Source organism: Ursus americanus, chromosome 11 (genome assembly GCF_024610735.1).
Source record: "Ursus americanus isolate L20-20 chromosome 11, mUrsAme1.1.p, whole genome shotgun sequence".
Lineage (NCBI taxonomy): Eukaryota > Metazoa > Chordata > Mammalia > Carnivora > Ursidae > Ursus > Ursus americanus.
In genome coordinates, this window is record NC_142137.1 from 73,999,546 (window position 1) to 74,026,121 (window position 26,576).

The window sequence follows — 26,576 nt, forward strand, 5'->3', positions numbered from 1 at the left end:
AACCGCAGGCTCAGGTTCCCGTTCCCAAACCCGTCTACGCCTTCCCAGGCAGTTTGCAAAGTGTCCTTGCTCACAGGAAATAATCAGGCAAAGGAGTGAGAAGGTGTGAGCACAAGCCATTACCACAAGTGGAGAAGCATCTCGAAGGTGCTGTGAGCAGCACCGGGGCCCAGGTCTCCGGCCTCGCCTTAGCCCCACCTCGGGGGTGACTCCGCTTCCAAGGAGCCGTGGGATTATTTTACGCCCGCAGGATATGCACGGTTAACCTTCTGCATTTGGGCAAATAGGCGTTACTTTTAAGTAGGAAGTGGCAGTTCAGCAATTTGCTTTTGGCCAATTCTGGTCTCTCACTGCTTTTTTCTTAACGACTCTTAGCAATTGCACCTTGTTAGAAGAATCGCAGTGGTGACGTGAAACATCACTGGGAGGGGCGTAGCGGGACAACTGCCGTCGGATCACAGCATTTCTAAGGTGAGCGCGGCCAAGCCCCTCGCTTCTTTCACAAGCATCTTCATTTCTTTGTTACCCTCGCCTGAAGGGCATCAGGAATTCCACAACACTGGCCTGGTGAGTGTGTTGCACTTGATACAACCATCCTGCTTTTGCAAAGACACTGTCCTTCTGGCTTTAGGAACCAGACCGTGCTTTCAAAAATCTCACTTTTCCTCCAACTGTGCAGTGAGAGAATTTATCCTAATTGCCTTGCACTAGAGGGTGGGGGATGGTTTGGGCATGGCTTCTTCACACAGTTAAGTATCTGCAGGACAGTGGTCTTGAGCGAAGTGCAGTCATTTATTTAACTAAGTACACGAAAAGTTTGAAGAGCTAAGAAATGTTTTGAAACCAATGCAAAATGTGATCTGTGCAATGGGAGAGAGTGAGTGGGCATTTTGGGTAGCTGGGGATTGAGTGGGAAGGAGCTTGTAAGGTGTTGTTTAAGAGAAATTGATGGGGTGGAAATTTTTATGAGACTCAGGGCAACACAGAGAAAGCTCTGATAATGGCTGCAAATGCCGGAATGATCAGGAAGTCAGTGTCTCATGACCACAGAAGAATACGTAATGATCTTTAAAAGAGTCTGCCGTAGATTCCCCTGAAGCTTATGCTGTAGCAGAAACAGAGATTGTGGAGGTCAGCACTGCAAAGAGATAAATGCAAGGTCTGCATTAAAACTATTCTTGAAATGATTAAAAGTATGATTTCTGCAAACAAAAAAGAAAATATAAAAGTGAGCTTCCAAATAAGCGAAAAAAACAAAAGAAAAAAAAAAACTACAAACCTATATACAAATCACTGGAAAAAACCTTCTGGCTTCTTTCTTAACCACTCTTATTCGAAAGCAGAAGGAAGCCAGCCTAGAGTTTCGGCTTGGCCGATGTTTCTCTAAAAAAGGATAAAACATTGTGTGCCCATGATTCAAATGAACTGAGAAAGCATACATTATTGAATACCTACGGTTGCAGCATGAGAGATCCTGATATCAATCAAAAGGTTTTAAAATATTTATTATCTAAGATCTTGTGAGAATTTACAGTCCTTCAGGAAGACCCTGTGGAGACAAAGTGAATTAGAATGCTAAGAGTGAACAGTCCTCTAGTGTTCCATCTGAAAAATGGGTGTAGTGTCTACCTCAAAGGGTTTTTGTCAGAAGAGATAATAGATGTAAAGTAGTGATCCTGGTGTCCAGTATGCAATTATACCTTTATTCATAGCACACCCCCACAGTGCTGTCACACGTGCATGCATATATACACATATGTGCACACACAAACACACAAACATGCATGCGAACAACACACACACAACATGCATACTCACAACATGTAAACATACGCATGCACATGCATGCACACATACACATGCATACACACAACACGTACATACATGCCTGTACAAACGTCACCTGTTTACACTCATACACTTGCACACACGTGTACACACACACACACACTCTTTTTTTTTTAAAGATTTTATTTATTTATTTGACAGAGACAGAGACAGCCAGCGAGAGAGGGAACACAAGCAGGGGGAGTGGGAGAGGAAGAAGCAGGCTCATAGCGGAGGAGCCTGATGTGGGACTCGATCCCAGAACGCCGGGATCACGCCCTGAGCCGAAGGCAGACGCTTAACCACTGTGCCACCCAGGCACCCCCCCACTCTTATTTAGTTCTTGTTCTGTATCCTGTGGGCCGTCATTATTTATGAAAGTAAGCACAGATTTAAAATCCGCTTTCATTTAATTTTTAACTGTTAAACTTGTTATAAACTAAGTTAAAATTTTAGTAGTTTTCCTTGCTGATAATATTTTGATGTCTTATAAATGTTTTCTCCACATTTAGTTTTCTTGGGTAGAGTCTGCCCTTGGCCGAAGGACAGGCAGCGGAGGTCAGTGTGTTGGCCGCCCCTTCTGCTTTTCCAGCACCTCGTCTCTTCTCTAGGGGCTCCTACTTCCCATTTGCGGCCCCTCTGCCTGCCGCCACCCACTCCTGGTGCTGACAGAGCGTGACCGGCCTTGAGCGCGTGTCAGTTAGCTAGTCCCACCTAGGACCCTTGCTGTTGAGACCTTGAATGTTTCCCACCTGCCCCTGGTCAGGTGACTGAAGAACATCCAAAGCCCTCAGAGTTCAAAGAACAGAGGTGCGGCGCGATTTCTGTGCCCTCGAGTGGGGGGCTGGCACCCTTTCCTTGGCTTGCTGAGCTGGCTCTGGTTTTTAGGGCATGTGTTCTCAGATTAAAAAAAAAAGATTTATTTGTTTATTTATTTGAGGGAGAGTGGGGGGAAGGGGAAGGGAGAGAGAGAGAGAGAGATTCTCAAGCAGACTCTGTGCTTGGAGCTTGACATGGGGCTCAATCCCAGGACCCTGAGATCATGACGCGAGCAAAAACCAAGAGTTGGACGCTCAGCCCGCTGAGCCCCTCGGGTGCCCCTGTTCATTTCATTTTGGAATGACTCAGCTGCTAGGTTCTGACACTCTTTTGCATGTGGCGTCTAACAAAAATTGTAGAGAAAGTCACACTATCTTATTGCAGTAAAAATGTAAGTGAACATTTTAAACACTATCTTTAAACTGTTACTCTAAGTAACAATGAATTTTTCTTAAAGTAACACTTTCTTTTTATGTGTAGTAACAGAATTTTGAAATGTTAAGACTGAAAAGCAGGGACCAAATGATCATTGACCACATGCATACATGTAATCTTGGGGCTTAGAACATTTGCTTTTCATTTAGAAGGGGAATGTATTCATATGGCTTCAAACTTCAAGTGCAAAAGTCTCATGAGATTTGACTTATTGTTATGTGCCTCCAAGGCATGAAGAGGAGCCCCACGGAGGCACATCTTTTAATGAAAGTTCACTTCTGAGCATGCCCACCACGAGAAGGAAGTCACTCAGGAGTTATTTCGAGGCTCTGATTCTGAGGGCGAGTGGGTCTGGGAAGTTGTGATTACTCAAGCAAGCAGGGCTCTGAAGAGCCATTGATAAGAAACTGCTGTGTCGGAATCCAAGCGGAGGATGTGGTTAGTGGCACTTCCCAAATTTATTTAACCACAGAGCCATCTCCGTCCCACCTCCCTCCCTTCTTTCCACCCAGAGCCTTCCCGGGAACCACTTTCAAACACTGGTCTATTCCAGTGATCTGGTCAGTTGATGCTGGAATTCCCTTGGGAGAAGTAGTTCCCACACATGAATATGTGTGAGAGTAATGTGGACAGTGTGTGGACCCCAAGAGCTGAGGGGTCAAAGCAGACATCCACAGGACCTATAATTCTGTCTGACATCAAATTTTTCTAACGATACAGAAGACACAGGCGAGCACCAGGCGTGTTCCTGGAGAAGCCCCAGACCATTAGACACAGCTCATTGCAAACAGGTTTTAGTAACGAATTAACACAAAGTGTTGTAGAGAGAGTGCGTGAAAACATTGTCACAAAGGTCCCCAGTTCATACTCACTCATCATGCAGATAAAAGATCCCTGGGTGCCTAATTCCCGACCTCCCATGGACAGTGCTCCTAGTTCATAAAATTCAGTTTATATGCAGTCAGAAATGTAGGTATACAGGTATAGTCTACTTAGAAGAATGTTTAGATGTTTGGCTAGGGACCCCCAGATTTCTGTCCCATGGCAAATACATTAGCATATTTCCAAGGAAGGCTGGTCTGGGTGCACGGTCCCTGGAGCCCCAGCTTGAAGGCGGGAGGTGCAGCCTACTGGTAAGCCTTCCTTTCCAAAGGTCTCTATCGCCAGAAATTCTGATTCAGGGGGTCCGATCCACCTCCTAGTCACCTCATTTTTGGTAAAGACTCACCCACCTGTGCTTGACTGAAGAGCATCTCCTGAGGGAGCCCGTGCCATTCTTGCCAAACGGTCTGACTACCCTTCTGATGTTAGGTCACAGTCTGTCTGTGTAAGCTCTGCTCATGGGAGTGTAAGCTGGACCCTCTTTCACCCAACATTTGAGCACTGTTTTAGATTTCTACTGCCGTCATAACAAAGTGAACAGCTTCAACCATGCAGACCGAGTACCTTATGGCCCTGTGGGGCCCAAGTCCCGGGCAGGTCTGACCAGGCTGGAATGCAGCTGTTGGCAGGGCTGCATTCCTCTCGGAGTTTCTAAAAAAGGATCTGTCTCCTTGCTCAAATTGTGGCCAGAATTCAGCTCTTTGTGGCTGTAGGACTGAGATCCCCTTCTTCATGTTGGCTGTCAGTGGGGGCCAGTCCCAGCTCGCAGAGACTACCCACATGCCTGGTCTTCAAAGCAACGATGGACTGAGTCCTTCCATGCTTCGAATCTCTTCTCTTCCCTCTTCCATCTCCGCTGGGAAGGATCCCCACTTTTAAGGACTCACAGGTACCTGGGACCCACCTGGATAATCCAGGGTCATCCCCCATCTCTAGGTTCAAACGCTTAGTCCCTCTCGGCATGGAAAGTCAGTCATGTTTCCCCAGGTTCTGTGGACTAGGGCATGGGGGTCCCTGGGGCCCTGCTTCCGCTGACTGCACGCACGGACCCTGTCTATCAGATCAGTGTGTCTGTTAGTGAGTGTGCAAGCCGTACATGACCGAGGTGGGGAAGTACGAGGTAGAGGAAGGTAGCCTTCCCTTAGACGCTGGGTTAGCCGATCGTGCACCGGCTCGACGGGTTCAATCGTCTCAGCGAAATTACCATCAAATAAAACTCTGAACATTGATCCTGCTGCCAAGCTTTCGTTTTCTATCCGTGTAACTGACTATTCAAATCCAGGCACAGAACCTCCTCTTTTCCCCACTGAATTTTACCCTATAACATTCAACCCTTGTTGGATTCTGTCTAGAGCTTTTTCACACTGAGTCTGTCACCCAATATAATAATTCTAGTTTTAGGCATCTTGTCATCTTGTCAGACCCGATGAGCTCACCTCCTCTGTTTTTGCCTCTCACATTCATAAAAATCGCGGGTAGCCCAGAGCTGAGGACAGAGCCCAGGATGGTGCCAGCAAGGGTCTTACTGGGCAGTCACCCAACTCGTAAACCACCTAATTGTCTTTCACCTTGATCATACTTCCACATCTTGCGGACTGAGAAATTTCAGCTTTAATCCTAGATGTGCAATGTCTGCACGGCCTCCCTGCTCTGCAGGCTGGTGAGATGACAAGCAGGCTTGGAGCGTTGGCCCGCCCACCCCGGCGGAGCGCTCAGCGCCTCCATCCCGGCTCCCCCGTGCCCTTCCTAACTCACATCAGCGTCCCGCCTGGCATCCGCACCCGGGCGTTGACCTCTCTGCAAACGAGCTTTGAGCGTTCTTACGCAGCCTGTCCTCCGGTGGGACTCCACGGGCATCAGTCACTGGATCTGGGCCTCCTGCTTCCCACGTCTCGCTCGGTGCCACGCCAGAGGGCCGGACGTGAGACCCCAGGGGCCGAGGCGGGGAGAGCCTGTGAGGTGCTGGTGATCGTGGGTCCCTGAGGCAGCAACAGTCGGCACTTTGCCCCAGGCAGCTGCGTACCAGGCCAGAAGGCTCTTCACTGCAAAGCCAGGTTGAACAGAGTAGTCTTTCTAAGCGTGTCATCATGATTTCCCCTCAGAGGCCTCGAAACTTCCTGTCAAGGACAATTCAGAACAGTTTGTCCCACAGATTCTCTTCATACTAACTGGTTTTGGAGAAGTGTTCGTATTCCCAGCTGTGGAGAGACAGTGACAGGAAATACTCGAATTGCAAAGATGCACAAATTACATTTTAAGAATCAGTTGAGCCCAGTGCCTTTGTATGTGATCTAATGACTTCAAACTAAGACCTGGCAAGAATGGTGGTGATAACGAGGATACGCTAGACAGAGAGAGAGAGAGAGAGAGAGAGAGAGAGAGAGGGAGAGGGAGAGGAGAAATGGGCTTTAAAAATAAGGTGGGGCAAGCCTTCCGTGTCCAGAAGCTTCGAGACTGTGGGTTTGTTGGCTCAGCGAAGAACGGACGCATCCCCCGCGGCTCCCGCCAACCCCTGTAGATAAGTACATCCCCCCTCCGTTCAGTGAGGAAGGTCTTCAAAAATGTCTTCATGACTTTACCATCTCAATGTTTGTAACAAAGAAGTTCAGAACTTGTTGTTTCTCCAAAAAGGCAACATTTGCTGCCCAAGATCCGAGGTGACATACTTGCACAGAACATGCGTAGGCTTCCTTCTGGGCTGTGGTGGCCCAGATGCCAATCTGTCACCAATACAATTTCCGTAACACAATTCGCTTGATTTTTGTGGTGACAATGGTGGTCTGGGGCAGGCTGAATCATTTCCAATCACGGTGAGTGACTGGAATCCATGTAAACTTGACAACAGTATTTTTTATTGAGAACCGATTCTTAACCACAACAGCACTGAATTCACCGCTGTCCAGATTTGTAGATTGTTCTTACCGAGCAGGTGCAAACACCATGTGCCCCCAACCTGGCCTGAGCACCCTGTCCCCCCCGGGGCCGCCCACCCAGCTCCTCCGGCGGACACCTGCTCCTAAGCCTCTCTGGATGCTGGCCTTCTCTTCGCCAAGAGCTGGTCCCTTGTCCTGCCAGGGTCCCTCCAGGTCCCTGGGCCTCCCAGGGTTGCTGCTAGTGTTGCAGGGTTTTACAATGATCGGTTTACTTGACGGCTGCCCGGAGCTGGAGCGGACGTGACTCATCTTTGTATCCCCAGTGTCATCCTCCACAGATAGTTCATACACGTTTGTTGAACAGAATTAAATTAGAATTCAGAAGACATTATAGGTCATGGTGTGGTTAAAGAAACCATTTTTCTGAAGCGGGGTTCCAGCTGGGGTTCCAGCTGGGCACTGAGTCCACAGTGCATGGGGACATCCCCTTTTCACAGCTGCTCTGCCACCAGCTCCCTCATTAGCCACCAGCCTCCACGTGATCTGAATGTTGACGTGTCCCACCGCACCAACCCCACCTCACCTGGAAGCCCATATGGCCCCTCTTGGCTTGGTATGCGGTCCGTCCCCTCAGTAATTCACACAGCCAGGCCACAGCTCCTCCGAGCACTCTTTGCCAGTCTCTGCAGCAGCCCTGTGGCCCTCATGCGTGTCTGTCCCTCTCCCCTCACCTGCCCTCCTTTGCCCCATCAGTGCTTTCCCTCCTTCAGGGGCTGTCTCAAGTCCTGCCCTCCTCACAGACCGGCCACAACCCCCTCCGTCCTCGGGGAGGACTCCGACCGATGGCACTTCTTGTCTTAACCACGGGACCTGTGTGCAGTATTTTATTAGCTCTCTCGGGGTATCATTTACATATGACGAATGTCGCCAACTCGAAGTATCTTATTCAGTGGGTGTTGACACATGACACCATTATCACAATCCTGATAGGGAACGTTTCTGTCACCACGGAAAGGTCCCTATGCCCCTTTAGCCAATCTCCTGTCGTCCCTGACCTACGACAATCACGGACTTGATGTGCACCTCTCTTGTTTTGCCTTTTCTAGAATTGCATGTAAATGGAATAATGCCATGCCTAGTCCTACATGTCTGGATTCTTCACCCAGCGAGATGCCTGGGCGATCCGCCCCCACCCCCCTGCCCGCCCGGGGCACACATCAGGACTTTGTTCCTTTTGGTTGCTGGGCAGTGTTCTGTGATACAGAGATGGCATAATTTACTTATCTGTTCACCTGCTGATGGAAGCTTAGGTTCTTTCCCATCCAGGGCTGTTACATATAAGTCTGCCGTGAACATTCAAGAACTCGTCTTTCATTTTCATTTCTCTTGGCTAAATATGTAAGAGTTAGTTGCCGGTTCATATGCTAAGTGCATGTTTAATGTCTGTGACACTGCCTGTGGTCTTCTCCAAGTGGCCACGTGACTTTGCATTCCCCCGGCCAGGGTGCGAGCGCTTGGCCAGCTCCCACGTTTCCGTCCACGCCTCCTGTCCTGTCTGCCTCCAACTTTCAGCCATGGAGTGGGTGAGAAACGGTATCTCATTGCACTTTTAATTTGCATTTCCCTAATGACTAATCACTCGAACAAGTTTTCTGTGTGTAATTGCCACCCATGTATTTCCTTTGGTGAACTCGCTTCACATTTTTTGCCTGTTTCCTATCGAGTTGTGTCTTCCTGATGTTCAGTTGTAAGAGTTCCTCGTATATTCTGCCTACGATCCATGATCAGATACAAGTTTACAAAATTTTTTTCCCATTCCATGGTCTGTTTTTACTTTTCTTAAGTGTCTTTCAAAAAGCAGAAGTTTTGAATTCTGATCAATTACAAAATTGTTTTTAATGATTTTATTTATTTATTTGACACAGAGAAAGAGAGCATGAGCACAAGCAGGTGGAGAGGCAGAGGGAGGGGGAGAAGCAGGCTCCCTGCTGAGCAGGGAGCCCGACGAGGGACTTGATTCCAGGACCCTGAGATCAGGACCTGAGCCGAAGGCAGACACTTAACCGACTGAGCCACCCAGGTGCACCCAGGCGCCCCTAAATTCTGATCAATTACAATTTATCAATTGTTTATTTAATTTTTTTACAGTTCATGCCTTTTGCAATTTAGATAAGAAATCTCTACCATTCCCAAGGGCACAAAGATTTTCTCTTCTGTTTTCCTCGGATGTTTTATGATTTTGGCTCTCACATTTAGATCTATAATTTATTTTGAGTTATTTTTTTTTTGTTTGTAGTGTGAGGTAAAAGAAACAATCAACTTCTTATCCATGAAATTCCAGTTGTCCCAGAACCATTTATTGAAAAGACTGTTTTTTTTTTCCCCCTTGAATTACCTTGGCACCTTTGTTAAGAATCAGCTGGCTATTGATGTGTGGGTCTGTTCCTAGACTCTACTCTGGTCCGTTGATTTCTGTATCTCTCCCGTTACCAATACCATCTGGTCATGAATCCTGTGGCTTCATAGCGAATCAGGTAGCATGAATCTTACAATTCTGTTTTCTTTTCCAGAGTGGTTTTGGCTCTTCTAAATCCCTTGAATTTCTATATAAATTTCAGGATCAGCCTGTTTCTTCCAAAAACGCTGCCACCATTTTGATTTGGGTCGTGTTGTAACGATAGGTCAGTTTGGAGAGAATGAGCATCTTAATATTGGATCGTTTAATCCCGAACCTGGCACACCTGTCCTTTAACTTCGATCTGAATTTCTCTCAGCAATGTTTTATAGTTTTCAACATGGAAATCTTGTATCGATTTTTAAGATGTAGTCGTAAGTATTTTATTTCATGTTCTTTGATGCTATTATAATTTTTTTCCAGTGTCCATTGCCAAATGTTCCAAATATTGCTCGGGCGTAGAACCCCGACCGATTTGTCTCTGTTAATCCTCATCGGTGCAGTTTGCATTTTATGTGTTCTGTATGTCATCTCTAGAACATTCGTTGGGGTCTCGTTTATGTTTTCTGTCATTTTCTTCCCTGTATGTAGCTTACTTCTGCCTTCCCGAGTGTCTGGCACGTCCTGATACTTGTAACCAGGGCATCTTTTGCTGTCATCCCTGTCATTCTTGTTTCTCCGTGTCGATTATGGGTCATACTTTCCTGTTTCTTCCAACGTCTGTGTCATGGCAGTGTGGCTGTAGCAGATTTCCACAGACAGGGGAGCTTGAACGGGACACATGTGTTTCTCACAGTTCTGGGGCCTGGGAGTCCAAGATCCAAGTGCCAGCCGAGACAGTGTCCGGTGAGGACCGCCTGGTTCGCCGTCTCTTGTCCTCAGGAGGCAGGGAGCGGACAGAGAGGAAGCTAGCTCTCCGGGTCTCTTCTTGTGAGAACACTGATGCCGTTCACCAGGGGAGGCACCACCTTTAAATGCCCCCACCTTGAGGATTAGGCTTCAGCATATGAATTTTGGGGAGACTCAAGCATTCAGCCTCCAGTAGTCTAGAAATTTTTGTTTTGATGCCTGACATGAATTTTACGTGGCTGAAAGTTCGATTTCGTTGAATGCCTCTAAATGATTTGGGGCTTTGTTCTGGAATGTAGTTATGTTATTGGAATCTGATGGGTCATCTGAGATGTTCTTTCAAGCTTTGCTGTGGCAGGCCCGGAGTAGACGTAATGTAGGATTGTTGGTGGTGTTGTTCTGAGGATGCCGTCCAATGCCCTTGACTTAGAAGGAGCTGCTACGCCTTCTGAGGGAAGGACTGTTTCCAGCCTGTGAGGGCTCTGAGGATTTCCCTGTCTCTCCTTTCTCACACTGTTTTTGCATTGCTTCCTGTCAAGGACACCCCTCTGTAGCTCTCCTTTCTCTGGGTGGAGTTCCCTCCTCTCCCGTACCTCATCTTGCCCTGACCTCCGAGAACCCCGATCCTATGTCCTCAGCGAGGTCTGCATTCCCTGCTCAGGTTGTCCCCATGCTCTGCTCTTGGAAACTGCTTCCGTGTAAGCTGGGGGTTTCCCCAGGATCAGGTCATAGCTCATTTCACCTGTTCTCTTCTGGTCAGGGACCATAATCTTGTGACAGCTGTTGCCCAACATATGAAAACTGCTATTCACTGTATTACACAGGTTTTCTTGCTGGTTTAATGCACTAGGACACTCTGGGTTTCTGTGACTCATCACTGCTGGAACCATGGAGCTGGTAGTCCTGTTTTGCTTGATGTGTTTCATCTGATAATCTGATTGATAAGTGTATCTCCCCGTATATGCTTTTGCAACACCAAGGCTTTATGTTGTGGTGTTTCTGCACGCCCTCAAGCCCTCCCTCAGTGAGGAGGCACAGCTGCACGTCCCTGCAAAAGCACACAGGTGACCACCCCACCCCTACCCCCATCGTGTCCAGAGCAGGGGCTGAGAGGTGGCATCAACTTGCTCTCCGAATGATGGCGCCAGGCATGAGGGAGGGCACGGGGCTGGGGCCACCCGACCCATGACTGTGTTAGTAACACAATAAGAGTCAAGTGCTGAGAAGTAGGTTCAAAAAATCCTCAGGGGGAGCTTTGTGTTATATTGACTTCCTCCCCAAAATGCTGGGTATCAATATCGCCCGCGTAGGTGAGGACTTACGTGGCACAGCAAGATCGAGTCTCTGTCTGTGCACCTGAAGCTTGTGATTCTGTTGCTCCTCCCTCTTCTGGACCTTGCCAGGTCCTGTGGGAGGGGGTAGGGTGGAGGAGGAGAAAGAATGCACATGGAACATGATTGTCAGAATTCTAGGCCACGGATTTTTTTGTGGGAGGGGAGGGACAGATGATCGAGCAGGATGAGAACACCAAATAACAAGGAATGAATGAATATGAGAATAAGAGAACTCTCCTTCCTTCCCTGTGTGGGTTTGTTCCCAATGCCAGCTTTCAGAGTCCTTCCCTCTGAGACCCCAGCTCCGTCCTGACTCATCTCCCGGCGAACTTCTTGAGCCTGGCCCCATGCGTCATCCCCCTGGGCATTCCCGGCACATCACCCGCTCCAGGCATCTTGGTTGGTAACAGTCACCCTGAACCGGCAGCACTGCTGCCGTGCACTCAGTATTCGCTGTTGCTTTCCACCTGCTCACCTTCTCTGCCATCCCTTTGCTGCCCCACACCCGTTCTCCAAGGACCAAGGGGGTCTGTCCACGGAGACATCCTGAACCACGCCAGCCTTGACTTTTCTTCCCGCAGTCTGGTTTCTGAGTATTACGATGTGTCTGTCCCCGCAGATTGGTGCTTGTTAACTCAAGTGCACGCTGGTGATATCTGTGTCTTGTAAGAAATACTTATATACGTTCCTACTGCCTTTCAAGCCAGAGAATATTATTCAGCCGATCTTGAGAGTGACGCTCACATTCAAACGTTAAAAAATTCTACAAGAGATTCTCACATGCCCAGCTGGGTGAAAAACACTGAATCATACTGTAAACTATCTATAGACGAGGACTGTAAATTATAAGTATTCTTGACACAACCTACCTTCCTTGGATTTTTTTTCAATGGAATCTTGTTGAGTGTTATTAAATTGAAATTTGCACTAAGATTTCGGTGCACATCAGAATCTGTGGTTTTGTTGGTATCTCCCCTCTTTATACCGTAGATCAGGGATTGACAAATTATAGCCATGGCAACCAAGTCTGGCCAAGCCCACTCACGTGTGAAGTTGTCCACGGTTGCCCTCAAGCCACTAGGGCAGAGTCTAGTCGTGGGGTCAGAGACTATAGGACCTGCAGAGCATAAAATATTTACTGTCTGGTCCTTTGCAGAAAGAGGCTGCTGACCCTTGTTCTAAATGAATATTTTCCTGTAAAATAGCATGCCATGCACTCAGTGTCCAAGTAAAATGGAACGCTAGTAATGTAATTCTCGGGCTCCCTGGGAATATTTGTTTCAATCACGGTGTATCTTGCTTTCTTTCCTTCTTAGACTCACTTCACTCTATTATCTCTGCTGGTGAGCCAGAGGGGTTGAATGCCCATCCCCTTCTGTATCAGACCCGCCTTTTCTGCTGAGAACAAGCACCACGATGAGTGGGGTGAGTGTCTATTTTATTTTGGCTGGGAGTGTAATTTTGGTCAGTGGTGGGTACCTGCCAATTACACTACAACTGACTCTACCTTTGTTCACTTTCCAGGAAGCAATGAATTTCAGCACTGTCTTCAACTTCAATGAGGATTATTTTGGGTCGGGTAATACTTCGGATTATTCATTTGATGATGACACCTTACTGTGTTCCTTGCAAGAGGTCAGAAAATTTTCTGGGCTATTCGTGCCCATGGCTTACTCCCTGATATGTGTCTTTGGCCTTCTGGGCAACATTTTGGTGGTGGTCACCTTTGCTTTTTATAAGAAAGCCAAGTCCATGACGGACGTTTATCTCTTGAATATGGCCATCGCAGACATCCTGTTCGTCCTCACCCTCCCGTTCTGGGCCGTTAGCCACGCTACCGGCAAGTGGATCTTCAGCAATGCCATGTGCAAGCTGATGAAGGGCATCTACGCCATCAACTTCAACTGCGGGATGCTGCTCCTGGCCTGCATCAGCATGGACCGCTACATCGCCATCGTGCAGGCCACCAAGTCGTTCCGGCTGCGCTCCAGAACGCTGGCGCACCGCAGGGTCATCTGCGTGGTGGTGTGGGCGGCGTCGGTGCTCATCTCCGGCTGGACCTTTGTGTTCAACCAGAAGTACAGGGTGCAGGGCAGCGACGTGTGCGAGCCCCGCTACCACGAGGGCTCCGACCCCATCAAGTGGAAGCTGCTGATGTTGGGTCTCCAGCTCCTCTTTGGCTTCTTCATCCCACTGGTGTTTATGGTCTTCTGCTACATGTTCATCGTCAAAACCCTCGTGCAGGCTCAGAACTCCAAGCGGCACAAGGCCATCCGCGTGGTTGTCGCGGTGGTGCTGGTGTTCCTGGCGTGCCAGGTGCCCCACAACATGGTGCTTCTGGTGACAGCCGCACAGATGGGTAGGATGAACCGCTCCTGCCATGGCCAGAAGGTGCTGGGCTACAGCACGAGCGTCACCGAGGTCCTGGCTTTCCTGCACTGCTGCCTCAACCCCGTGCTCTACGCCTTCATCGGGCAGAAGTTCAGGAGCTACTTTCTGAAGATTGTGAAGGACCTGTGGTGCGTGCGACGGAGGCAGAAGGCTCCGGGCTTCTCCTGCTCCCGGCTGCACTCGGAGACCTTCATCTCCAGGCAGAACAGCGAGACTGTGGACAACGAGAACGCGTCGTCCTTCACCATGTGACTGGCCCGGAGTGGGCGGTGCCCGAGGGTGGGGGAGTGTGGACGTGGACTCCGGAGCCCTGTCCTCCTGCAGCCCTGAGCCCCCGGGGTACCCTACCGCTGGCCCTCCCCAAAGCGGGCCCCGGGGAATGCGGACTCGCAGCCAACCGTGGACACACGTGGACATTTTCTGGAATATTCCTGAAGCGGCTCTAGAGGCACCATCTCTTCTGATCACAGCAAAACGCACAGGGTTCGGAAAACCAAGATGGGAAAAAATCACGTAAGAGCCCTCGGACAACTCATTTTAGGCAGAAGGTGAAACATTTCACCCAAACTGGAAAAGAGGCGTGGGTAGAGAGACAGTGGCTGGGCGCACACCGGTGTCGACTGTGACCACGGAGAAGGCAGATCAGTGGTGACAGGCCATCAGGACAGTGTATGTTTGCTTTTCTTCCTTGAGAAAATGTTCTCTGTAGTCAGTAATTCTCCAAAAATCTGGTAAACAGAGTTCCATGAAGACGCATACAGACGGCATACATTCAGCATGCAGAGGGACTTAGAAACTATTTGCTAGACAAACCACAGTGAAATCGGGGGTTATAGCGCAGTTTAGAGTGTAAAGCCTTTAAATTATCTTCTTTTAGAAAGCACAAGGACGCCTCCCCGAGACAATGCAGAAAGAGCTTTTGTCCCACGTCCACAGTGGAGCAGAAGCAGCTCAGAGAGGACCCTGGTGCCAAGGGCTCGGGGGGCGGCAAGGAGCTGGGATCCTCTGCTTCTGCTGCTGACTTTAAAGTGGTTTTACGCAAAGTCTGAGGTTGATCACGGAATTAGATTTTAACAACTCTCTTCAGCTTCTAGAAAGTTCCTAGAACTCAAGCTTTGAGAGTGCTTTGTAAACAAAGAACACAAGTAGGAAAAAAGCCACATTACAAACATGCATTAGAAGGTCCTGACGTGAATTACAAAGACGCTGACGTGTAATCCTGAGAAACCTGTTCTTGAAACTTTCTACTGTTCTCGTAAGATTTACCTGCATCTCTATATGAAATTCAAAGTGATAGCTTAGGATCCAAAGTCTGTATGTTTCAAACATCGTTTTGGCTTTGCAAATTAAAGCTGTTTTGCGTGTGAAGTAGGGACGGTCAGAATCAGGGTTCTGACTCGGGAGACTGAGGTGGTCAGAGGGCGCGCCTCCTTCGAGCCTGTGAGCGTGGACTCCAGCCCTCAAAGCCCGGGCGCCGTTACTCGGATGCTCCTAGCGGGATTGCCGATGCGCTGCGAGGATCTGCGGAGATAAGTTTTGTTTCTAAGCAGGCACGGAAATAGCTCGTTTTACTGTCGCACAGCTGGAATTCGGCTCTTCTGTATGATCCGAATTTTCAGATACGTGAAGCTTGCTTCTTTATGCAATAACCCATTTAATTTCAGCCATAATGAATAAAAGTGTTTCCAAAATACGATACATAACTTTATTTCATTCCATATTGTCATTGTTTCTTGCTGCCTTGGGCATCAGAACATCCATACCCGTAACTGTTTGGCGAGCGACGCACGGACGCCCTCGGGAGACTCAGGGCCGCGTGGGTTTTGACCCCTTATTAAGGGGCTCCGATTGTTCTTGAACAGTTCTGGTACCTTTTTTAAATTGGTTTCCCCAAATCTCCTCCCACTGTCAGACTCTGTCTGGACCTTGCATGTCTCTGCCGTTAACCCGTCCTCTGCCCCTTTGCAAACACCATTCTACTACGGGGGGTTGGGGGGCTGGGGGATCAGCTATCTGCTCTGGTCAGAGCTGTCTTCCTAGGGGCCGTGACTTAGGACTCACCGGTCTGTTAGTAACAAATTAATTGTATACATGTGCTTACATTTATTAAATACAGACACGTGTGTTTATATATGATCCCAAGTATTTGTGCTGAGCAGAAGACAATTTCTCCTGGTTCCTGTTACAAAGTAGTTGGTCAGTTATTTCTGGGACAACCTGAAATTTGTGGGAATCACTTCTTGCAACTTATTGGCCTTTGCTTAGCCGTGGGGTTACAAGCGGGTGGAAGAAAGCTGGGGAAAGTCCTCCACAGGCTGTGCGCATGTCCACCTCCCTGTAAAGACAGTGAACACACAGTAATTCTGTCCTATGTGAGAGGGGAGCAAGGATGCCGGGAAGAGGAACTTCAGGGGGAGCAAGGACAGCTGGACGGCTCACTTGAAAAAGGAAGGAACAGAGGCTTAGGACACTTTTTAGGGTATTATAAAGTAATAAGTATAGGGCTTTTTTTTTTTTTTTTTTTTTTTTTTTAACAGAGCCTTTGTAAGGAAGGCTTTGAGGAAACAGGTGAACCACAGCAGGAGTCAGAGGACAGGGAGAAGCAGGGTCTCAGCTGAGGCCCCAGTGGAGGCGAGAGGCTGGCTGGGGAGACAGGCCCAGTCAGCAGCTTCCCTCCCTGCATCCCATGGAGGAACCCCCGGGCATTGGTGCTGCTTAGTCTGCAGTTTGAGAGCACTGGATTTGGAAAGAGGGTTACCATTTTAACAAGGAATTCTCATTCCTCTGCTTCCTTTTGAGAGATTAACCGGGTTCTTGAGTTCAACGTGACCCTTGGGGATCCTTTCCCTGAGACTGGCCTATAGGCGGGTGAGCCTGCGCTCCTCAAAGGCACCCGGGAAAGCCAGGGCTGTGGCTGGCTCCTCTGCGGGGCGCTGCTGTCCCCTGGTGGCCGCATGCGGCGCCTGCAGGCCGGCCCGGGCTTGGGAACCTTCAGTAGGATTTCAGGCAGGTGCCGGGAGCCTTTCAAGTTTATGCTCAAAAACAAATATACAAAGTGAAAAAAAGTAACGGCCCCCAAACCTGTAATCTGTTGACACTGAGATGCTTTTGATTTCAGCGTGGTGTTTTTTATTTGTACTCTATGTTACATATCACTATAATAATCCAATGTTTGATTAATACTGTGTATATATGTGCACACATATAATAGCTGAATGATTGTTTTGTCTTGTATTTTGATGGGATGATGTTGGAAACAAGGTGGACACTGAAGGACATTCTCCTTTGAAAGCTCCTGACTCTGTAAGGTGTGTGCTTTGGAAGGCACCCCTCCCCCGCCCTGCTTGTCCCCAAAGTAACAAAGTAACTTTGAGATATGTGAGAGGATGTAAAGCTTTAACAAAACACAGGGATGTACTTTCTAGTTTACAGAATAAATACAAGGAAAAAAACCAAAATGGGCATTTTAACTCATAGAGTTAAAGGAAAGAGGCATGCAATAAAAAAGGAGATTCTAGATAACCTAATGCCACTTTGCCAATGGAGATACACAAAAATAAACGAAGTGCCTTCAGATTTTATATTTTTAATAGGAGAACGTTTATTTGCAGTGAATAAATCTATTTTACAGAAAAAAACAAATATACAGAATGAATAGAATCTTTTACTATATCCTCTACAATTGGTAGAAAACCCTTGTAATAATTACTAAGTTTCAATCTGATTGCAGTATTGTTGCAATTAATTTTTAAAATTGCCTTTAATACTCACGCAATAGTAGATTGGCTATTTATTTACTTGTTTTTGCTACGTGACTACCTATGTTTTGGTTTTCCGGTGTCTGCTTTTTTGTTTTGATCACAGTGTATGCATATGTGTTTACAAATGTGTGTATGTTTTATAAATGATTTGGAAAATATAGTATCTACATATACCTTAAAGTATATATTGTAGGACACTCTTTAGGGTATTCTTTTTTTTTTTTTTTAAAGATTTTATTTATTTATTTGACAATGAGAGAGACAGCCAGCAAGAGAGGGAACACAAGCAGGGGGAGTGGGAGAGGAAGAAGCAGGCTCCCAGCGGAGGAGCCTGATGTGGGGCTCAATCCCAGGACCCTGGGATCACGCCCTGAGCCAAAGACAGACGCTTAACAACTGAGCCCCCCAGGCGCCCCAACTTTAGGGTATTCTAAAATAATAAGAACAGTTTTTTTTTTAAATGAAAAGATTTAATCTCCTACTCACCAGAAATTAATTCTAAAATTCTAAAGCTAAACGCTCATTTTGTTAGCTTTCTAAATTCTGGGTATATCTGGTTTGTTTTCCCCTAATTATTAGGACAACAGATCAGTAGCGTGGCATTCGGGTGAGTCAGCATGCATGGAGAATTATATGGCTTCTGGTCTGTGCGGTGTGATGGGAAACGTATGAGAGTCCTCTCTGGAGACCCCTTGCTAAAGGTTGCCAGTGCTATGGGGGGAGTGGGGAACTCAGGAGTCTGGCCTCACCTTTGGGAAAAACCTCTCAGCGGAGCCATCCCTCAGTCATGTGGAGAGGGTTACGCAGTGGCCGCCACCGGATGCTGGAGCAGGGGCTCGGGGTCTGCGGAAATGTGCATGACCTTGATAGCTGTGTCATCAGCTGTTGGTCTCTTCCCATCGAAGTTCTCGGTTGGCTACAGGTGACCTATCACTGTGGCATGGAAACCACACACCCCACCGCCTTCAGCCAGGTGAGTGTTCGAACCAGTGACACTGGGTACCAGTGTGCGCATCATCCTGGGTGACCTGGGAGCCAGGAGAATTCCCACTGGCTCGTCCGCTCCCTGGTGTCCAGTGTGAACAAGACCTTAACTCTTTTTGTGCCAACCTGCCTTTTGTTGTTACGATACAGGGCTTCACCCGTCCAAGCAGCGCATCAGGCTCCGCTCCTCCCAGGCTCCCCTCCACGCTCTCCTCCCTCTCCCAGACTTGGTGGGCTGTGCCCCGATAGGGTTGCCATCAGAGATAGCCCTGCCGTCTTCCGCAAAGGTGGCAAAGGTGTCTGCAGTGGGTTGATTATTCATCTGAGAACTTCTCCCTGTATCCCATAGCCTGTATCCCCTAGCTGCCCCTGGCCACGGCCGCTCATGGGTCTAGCACACTCCTGACCCCCTGGTTTTTAAGCCATGGTTAATAGTAATAAGCTGAGCACAGATGTGGGAAATCTGTTTTTGAAAACCACATTCCACAGAGAAGCAAACTCAGAACGCTCTTCGTAGGTTTGGAGTGTGTGGGTCCTACTGGGAAGTCATAGCTGCGGCTTCCTGCTCCTCCCTGGGGGTGCCCACAGCCTGTGCACCCACCCTTGGGTGTTAAGGAATCGGTCCGTATCTGCCAACTGAAGGAGACACTCAGGCCAGCCACGCACCAGGCAGCTCCAGCACCCAAGGCTTCTCCAGGCTGTTGATGGTTACCATGGTTACCAGGGCAGCCTGCAGCTCTCCAAGGGGTCTGGAGAAGAGTGGGCGGGACCAGGAGGGGAGAATCCCCCCATGGGCAGGACCTTCAGTGCCTGGGAAGCCCCTTGCCTCCAGGAGATGCTAAGCTGCAGTCTGCATGGGATGGGGGTGGTGGTCACGTCTCCCTCTCTGCTCATGACTGTTTGTTTTCATCACCTGTCCCCCAAACCCTTAAAGGTCAGGTGGGGAATTTAATTTTCACGTAATGTGATTATTAAGTCACCATGGCTTCCAGTGAATCTTACTACACCATTTTTATAGTTTCCTTCATTTTCAGAGTGTTTACTTTTGTATTGATAGAAGAAATAGGCAGTGTGTTTTTCTAGGCAGCTAGCTCTTACATTGTCTTATGCTGGTGTTGGAAGTCAAAGAAACACCATGTTTTAGAATAAAATAAAAGCTCTAATTGCTTTTAATGTGTTGCGGGTAAAATAATATCATCACAGGAGTGTTATTTTTATTAATTATAGTTGGATTATTAATTATACTAACGAGGTTGTTACTCTACTGATTGGAGTCTTCAGCCTCAGAGGTGTGATCGCACCCGAGTTCTAGGAAGAATGAGAACGATGATTCATGAAAGGGTTGGGGAGTTTCCTCCACCTGAGAGCAGCACGCATGCTAGAAACCAGAGCCCCACATCTCACGTGGTCCACCTGAGCCACGCTCTCGGCAGCCTCGAGGAATCATTTCTCAGAAACGTATTTATTTTCTCTAGAATGTGCACTGCGTTTGCACCCCAGCTTCCTGCTCAGGCTTAGAGATGGTTTCTTTTGCCTTGTGTTTTTTAAGTTTAGAAGTATTTCTAGGGGTGCCTCGGTGGCTCAGTTGTTAAGCGTCTGCCTTCTACTCTGGTCATGATCCCAGGTTCTTGGGATCGAGCCCACATTGGGCTCCCTGCTGAGCAGGACGCCTGGTTCTCCCCTCCCTCTGCCTGCCACTCCTCCTGCTTGTGCTCTCTCTCTCTCTCTGTCAAATAAATAAATAAAATCTAAAAAAAAGAGAAATATTTCTAATTATTAAATATGCCTTTGGTATGTTTTCACTGAAAAAAAACCCCACTTAGCTCAGAATTGGTGATTCTATTGCATGCAGGTGTGAAATGCGGGTAGGTGTGTGGGGAGGCGTGGCTTTTTTTTTTTCTGGCCAAATCTAAGAAGTGTCATACAAACGTGTCAATCACAGAGCAGCGTGAGCTTTGGTCCAGAGCCTGAAAACAAACCTGCGTCTGTGCTGAATTTCCGTGCTAAGCAGTGCGGGACGAGCAGTGGCCTGACCCAGTGTGGTTTGACCGTGGCACGAGGACCACTAGCCTGATGATGAGCAGAAACCAGATGACGGGCTTTGGGGACTTGGGACTGCCCTCAAGCTGGTACAGAAATACTGATGTCAGTGGGGAGCTGGAGGTGACTGCAGTGGGAACAAAGGGACAGAGTGAACCCAAAACTCTGCGCTGACAGGTGTCATTGAAATTGCTGCTCTGCTCCGTGGGAGCGTGGGCAGCAGGGCACAGAGTCCGTCTTCCTTCTGTCCCTCAGGGCTACAGAGAAAGTGCCTGGGATGAGCACGCAGATACAGGGATTTACTTAAAGGACATGGCTCGTGTGTGGCTGTGGGAAGGCAAGGCTGAAGCTCAGAGGACAGGCTGCAACCTCAGGCAGGATTTCCAGTCCCAGTCTGGAGGCACCTTCAGAGTTTGGGCTCTTAAGGCCCTCACCTGATTGGACGAGGCCCACCACATTAGTAAGGACCATCTTCGTTGCTCCTGGACAACTGACTGTAGATGTTAACCACATCCATTAAACACCGTCACCCAACACCTGGACTAGCATCTCATGAACCACTGACCACCGTGGGGTGGCCAAGTGGACACAGAAAGTCAATCATCACATTTACCAAGGAAAGGACACTGGGAAACTGCGCTTGAAACATGGTGAGGTATAGAAGGGGAGCCACAAGGTAAGCTCCCTCAGGGCCCGGAAGGACACACATTGGTGGACATGGGAGGGGTGTGCACACTCCACCTCACGGGGCAGGCCTGCACCCCTGCCAGTGCAGGGAGAATCAGCATCCAGGGCTGGTAAATCTCCGGTTCTCAAGAAGAGCTGGAAATCTAGACTTCTAAAAATGTGTGTGTGTGTGTGTGTGTGTGTGTGTGTGTGTGTGTGTGTTTAAACTACACATAATATGAAAACTTAAAAATACCTTGTGGGCCAATCAAAATCTGTCTGTGGGCTGAAATATGGCTTTTGGGCAGCTGGTATAGATAGTCATTTACCAGTCTACACAGCAGGCACACCGGGACACCCCCAGCCTCCTGCTGCCAGATCGTGGGGGACGCCTGTGCAGGGCCCCGAGGTCTGTGTCTGCTGCTCCTCCCTTCCTCTCCCTGCCGCGGCTGCACACCGCACACGATGCCCCCCTCCCCGAGTCTGTCTGCAGGGGCTGCGGGCCTTGAGGGACACCAGGCTGTCCCCTGGACTGTCCCCTGCGCACACGTGTCCCCTGAGGACACGCGCTTGTCCTCAGAGGCTGCTGGAGATGCCAAGGGGGGACGGCAGCAGGAACGTCATGGCTCCTTTCCCCGGACTCCAAGTCGCCCATCAGGCCCACTGTCCTTTGTGAGTGAAAATGCAGAAAGCATTCTGTGCTCCCTCCCTGGACAGACTGAGGGACTGACAGAGGGAAGATTCCCGGGTGTTTCCTGTGGCCGCAGTCTGGGGCCGGGAGCACTCCTGGAGAGGGGGTCCTGCGGGGCAGCTTGGAAATGCTGCCCCTCGGTCTCCCCAGCAGGTGGGAGAGGGCCAGAACACCAGGGGTGTGGGAGGGAAGCAAGGACGGACAGACAGACAGAAGGAAGGGAGGAAATTGGTAACCGTGGTGCTCGTGACATCGTGACCCCAGCCTCGTTCCCCAATTCCTTCTGTGCCGTATGTAGTTGTTTTAACTTAGAAAGTAAGAATACAGTTTGGGCCAATATTCCTGCTGCTATCCTCGACGAGGACATTAAAATACTGTTCCATGTTATGGTGTACTTTTTGAATAAAATACATACGAGGGAAGCTGTGTAGCAGTTTTTGGTTAATATCTCTGGCATTCGTAAGTTCTCTTTTCACTTCATATTCTTAGTACTTTTTAATTCTAGGTCATCTGAATTCCCTCCTGTAGACGTGCTGTGGTCTCCGTCAGTCCTCACGGGAAGGTGGAAGGAGCTGGCCGGCTGGCCGTGGGCGCAGACTCCAGGCTTCCCAGGTTTGAGCAGGGAGCCCGGAGCGTGTGGCGGAGGAAGGAGCTGCTTCGCTGGGTGCCCAGGAGGCTGTCCTCCCCTTGGTCAGCACGGGGGTGCCGGCCATGCGGCTCGCTCCTGGCTCTAAGTGCCGAGCCGCAAGGGGAGGAGCTGGGGTTTTACCCCGAGTGTCGGGCTCCCTCGGGCACTGTGGGCTGGAGCGGGTCCCTTCTCGTTCCTTAGAAATCCAGGGGCTTGCCTCCCCTCGTCCTCTAGTTACCGAAGCGCATCCCTCAAAGCGTCTCCCTAAGTTTCTCCTGGGCCCCTGGATCTGGCCGGCCTTATGGGAGCCTTTACCAAACTTTCATTGCTGACGTTTCCCCGGGTTCCCACGGGTGCCCACGAAGCTTTGTCGAGGACCAGCGGGTGTGCGGGCTCACGCGGATGCAGGACCACAGCATAGCCCCACCCAGCTGCGTCTCCTCTGTCTGCTTTCTCCACCCGCACCTGCGGGAGCTCTGTGTTCGCCTTAGTTCACCTGGACCCTGCCTGCGGGGGGGAGGGGGGGGCACCAGGGACGGCAGCGGACCGCGGTTCTCAGGGACCGACGCCAACTCAAGGGGACAAAGGGGGTACAGCGGTGCCACGCTGCTGACTCAGCTGTGGAATGTTCTGGACTCAGCGACCCTGCCACGGTGAGCATGGACCCTGCGGTGCTTAGCAAACTCCGTGTCTTTTCTCCCAGAGGCCCAGTTACTGGGATGCAACTGGAATTGTGGAAAATCAAAATATAAGTAAGTAATGAAAGCCCAAGAGCATGAGGCCGAGAACATCCCAGAGAGACCCCTGTCTGGTGCCCGGACGCCCAGGCTCACAGCCTGGTCTTGCCCACTGGTGACCTGCGGTCCCCGCCACACTCCTGACCCTGCAGAGTGCCAGTCTGCTCACCTGCAAACGGGGAAATAGTGCTTTCCTTGCTTACCCCACAGGTTTTGCAAACGAAAAGCGTATGGTGCATTTACTGTTTTTGGCCACAGTGTGTTATGAAGTACAGTGCACCTTGTGTGGGGTGTAGACGGTCTACACCGTCACACCTGCTGTGTGAAGGAGCAGCTGGGGTTGTGCAGGAGGGGCTGCAGCCTCCAGGAGAGGGGCATGGCTGGGCCTGGTCTGGGAGGGCAGGAGACGGACACCCCATGTGGAGGGGGACAGGTGCCAGGGCATCTGCACGGAGCCGGGGCAGCGGGGCAGGTGCTGGGGGAGGCTGCGCGCTGAAGTCCTGGCCCCGCCAGCCAGGTAACAGCTGCTCGGACAGAATTCACAGGTAGGCTTGTCCTCTGGCCGAGGCTTCAGGCGGAAAGGATATTGTGTGAGATCTGGGGCCACACAGCAAACGCCCCGGCCTGGCTGTCTTGTCCGGCACCCCGGGGCAGGGCTCCCTCTGCTCGGTCTCCAGGGTTCAGGGCGCACCCTTCTTTTCAAGGACATATTCACCCGCTTCACACCCGTTAGGAAGCCGGTGCTGGGGTGGAGGTGGGGGCGCTGGGACCCCTGAGCTATGCTGGTGGGAGTGTGAAGTGGGGAACCCATATGTAGGAAACAGCCTGGCAAATCCTCAGGGAGTGGAAGCTAGAGTTCCAGGCGATCCAGCAATCCCTCTGGTACCTGCAGACTCAACAGGATGGAGAGCGGGGTCTGGAAGAGACCACTGCGCTCCCCTGTCCACGGCAGCGGCTCAGGTGCCGCCCACAAATAAATGGATCAACAGAACGTGGTCTGTCCACGCAGGGCATATTATTCAGCCTGGAAGAAGGGAATTCTGACCCTCCTGCAGCCTGGAAGCTCGGGGCCGGGGGGAGCGGAATAAGCCAGGGACATAAAGACAGACACCCTGCGACCCACCCTCATGAGGTCCCTGCGGCAGCCCCATCCCGGAGACACAAAGGAGCCAGGTGGGCAGCAGGGGCGGGGCAGGGGGAGCAGGGGTTGGGTTTGCTAAATGGGTCAGAGCTTCAGCTGGGGAAGATGGAAAGTTCTAGAGATGGACGGTGGTGATGGCGGCACTAGTGTGAATATACTTACTGCCACTGGACTGGGCACCAAAGATGGTTAAGGCGGCGAATCTTACGTGATGTGTCTTTTACCACAATGTAAAAAGGGAGATATTCCAAGGACGGCAGCGCTTGGGGAGCCCGTGAGCACTAGTGGTGTGGTCCAGAAGCGTCTGAAAGTCGCTGACGCACTTCACAGCCCCTGACCCAGCCCACGGGCAGTTACACAGTCAGTTCATTACCCTGACCCCTAAATAAATCAAAATCGTTGACTCCATTAGTGGCAGAAGTAACTGTGAAAATAGAGGAAACGTTTTCTCCAATAAATATGAAAAATTATCTTATTTTTATTTGTGTTAGTGTCTTCCTAGAAAATCCTTTAAGGATATTTTAAGTTTGCCTCTGGATCCGAATTTCAAAGTATATTAAAAAAAAAAAACTGTATGGTGACTAACATAACATAATAAAAAATTAAAAAAAACCTGTTAAGTAATCAATAAAGTTCATTTGTTAACTTTAAATCAGGTCGATTTGTCCATGTATTTATTATTTATTCCACAAATATAGTCCGTGTCTGCTATGTGCCAGGCCCTGTGCACAGTGCTGGGGACGTAAAGATACATGGACGCTTTCCAAGATTCTGGGCAGGGACGCAGAGGGGAGAGCAGGTGTGAGCGCCAGAGGGCGGCCTGCAGGGTGGGGGGAATGTGCTGGGGTGCAGGCGGGGTGTTGCCAGGGGGCTTTAGGAAGGGGCCAGTCTCAGGGGCTGGACCAGAAAGGGTGGGCAGGAAGTCATAAGACAGAGATCCGAATGTTCTGTGCACACCTGGAAGACTTACATTTAGCCAAGGAGGAATCAGTGTCCTGGAGTTGGAATAAGAAATGACAACATTAACAGGATTTAAAACACTGACAGTCTCCTCTGAATAGTGAAAGAAATCATCACTCAGATTGAAATTCAGGCTCTTGGCCGTCCTTCCAGACAACGCTGAGATTTGCAAGACTCACAGACAAGGCTGTGCACCTGCTGAATTATGAGAAATGAGGCAAAGGAGAAAAGAAAGTAAAACTTGCGACTGACAGCAAAATCGCTGTGGTTCTGAGGCCCGTCGTTTGCTGCCTGCCCGCACTTTCCTTCTGACTCATTTCCTTACTCAGAGAAAATACTTTGGAGAAGGGCAAGAACCCTTCCTCCAGAGTACGTCTTCAGAGAAGACAGCGTCTGGTGCAGAACTTGCGGGGCTTCTGCAATGGGAGTGACAGGACGCGATGCCAGAGAAATGGCCTCAGAGGCGGGTGTCGGCTGGAGCCGGAACCTGCCAACGTGCAGAGACGGTGTCCCTTTCCACAGACGTGCAGAACGAAACTTGCAGACGACAGAAGCTCAGAGAAGATCTGGAAACGATTTCCCAGAAAGAAAGAAACCTGACAAACCTTCGAGTTGGCAGAATGTTGCGACCTGCAGCTCACGGGCCGCCCGTCCCGCTCTAGGCCCTGTGTTGGGGATGCACGGATAGCACGCGGTGTCCCCCCAGGGCGCAGTCCGCTCGCGGGTGTAAACAAAGTTGGAGGAATAAACCGAGCCCCGGGAGCAGCAGAGTCATGCCTGCCGGACGCCAATGCTGTGCCCGGCTCCGTGCTCAACGTTTCATGCATCGTTTTCCTTCAGCCGTGCAATAATCCCACGGCTCGGGTTTTCTTACCCCCATTTCACAGGCGAGGGAAGCTCAGAGCGGTTGGGCAGTTTGTCCCAGGTCACAAAGCTAGGAAGTGACAGAGCAGGATGCTGACCAAGGGCCCTGACCGTGGCCACTCATCCAGTGCTCAGAGCTCTGGGCTGCACATTCACAGAATTAACGAGGGTGCTTCAAAAACCGTGGGGCCCCAGGGCTCCCCAGACTGACCGAGTTAGAACGTTGGGCTTGGCCAAGG

At 49.7% G+C, this 26,576-nt stretch overlaps 1 protein-coding gene across 2 annotated transcripts; it reads left to right on the top strand.

Moving 5' to 3' along the window:
* Positions 1–342: 342 nt before the first annotated feature.
* On the top strand, positions 343–15,558 carry CCR6 (C-C motif chemokine receptor 6). Of its 2 annotated transcripts, none has more exons than XM_087865653.1 (3): positions 343–471; positions 12,791–12,899; positions 12,999–15,558. In XM_087865653.1, exons 2-3 carry the CDS (start codon positions 12,891–12,893, stop codon positions 14,115–14,117), a joined length of 1,128 nt encoding a protein of 375 aa, XP_087721779.1. In that variant the 5' UTR covers positions 343–471; positions 12,791–12,890; the 3' UTR covers positions 14,118–15,558. The 2 variants fall into 2 exon arrangements, with proteins under 2 accessions (XP_087721779.1, XP_045632175.1); XM_045776219.2 differs by having other exon boundaries at positions 370–567.
* The last annotated feature ends 11,018 nt before the right edge of the window (positions 15,559–26,576 follow it).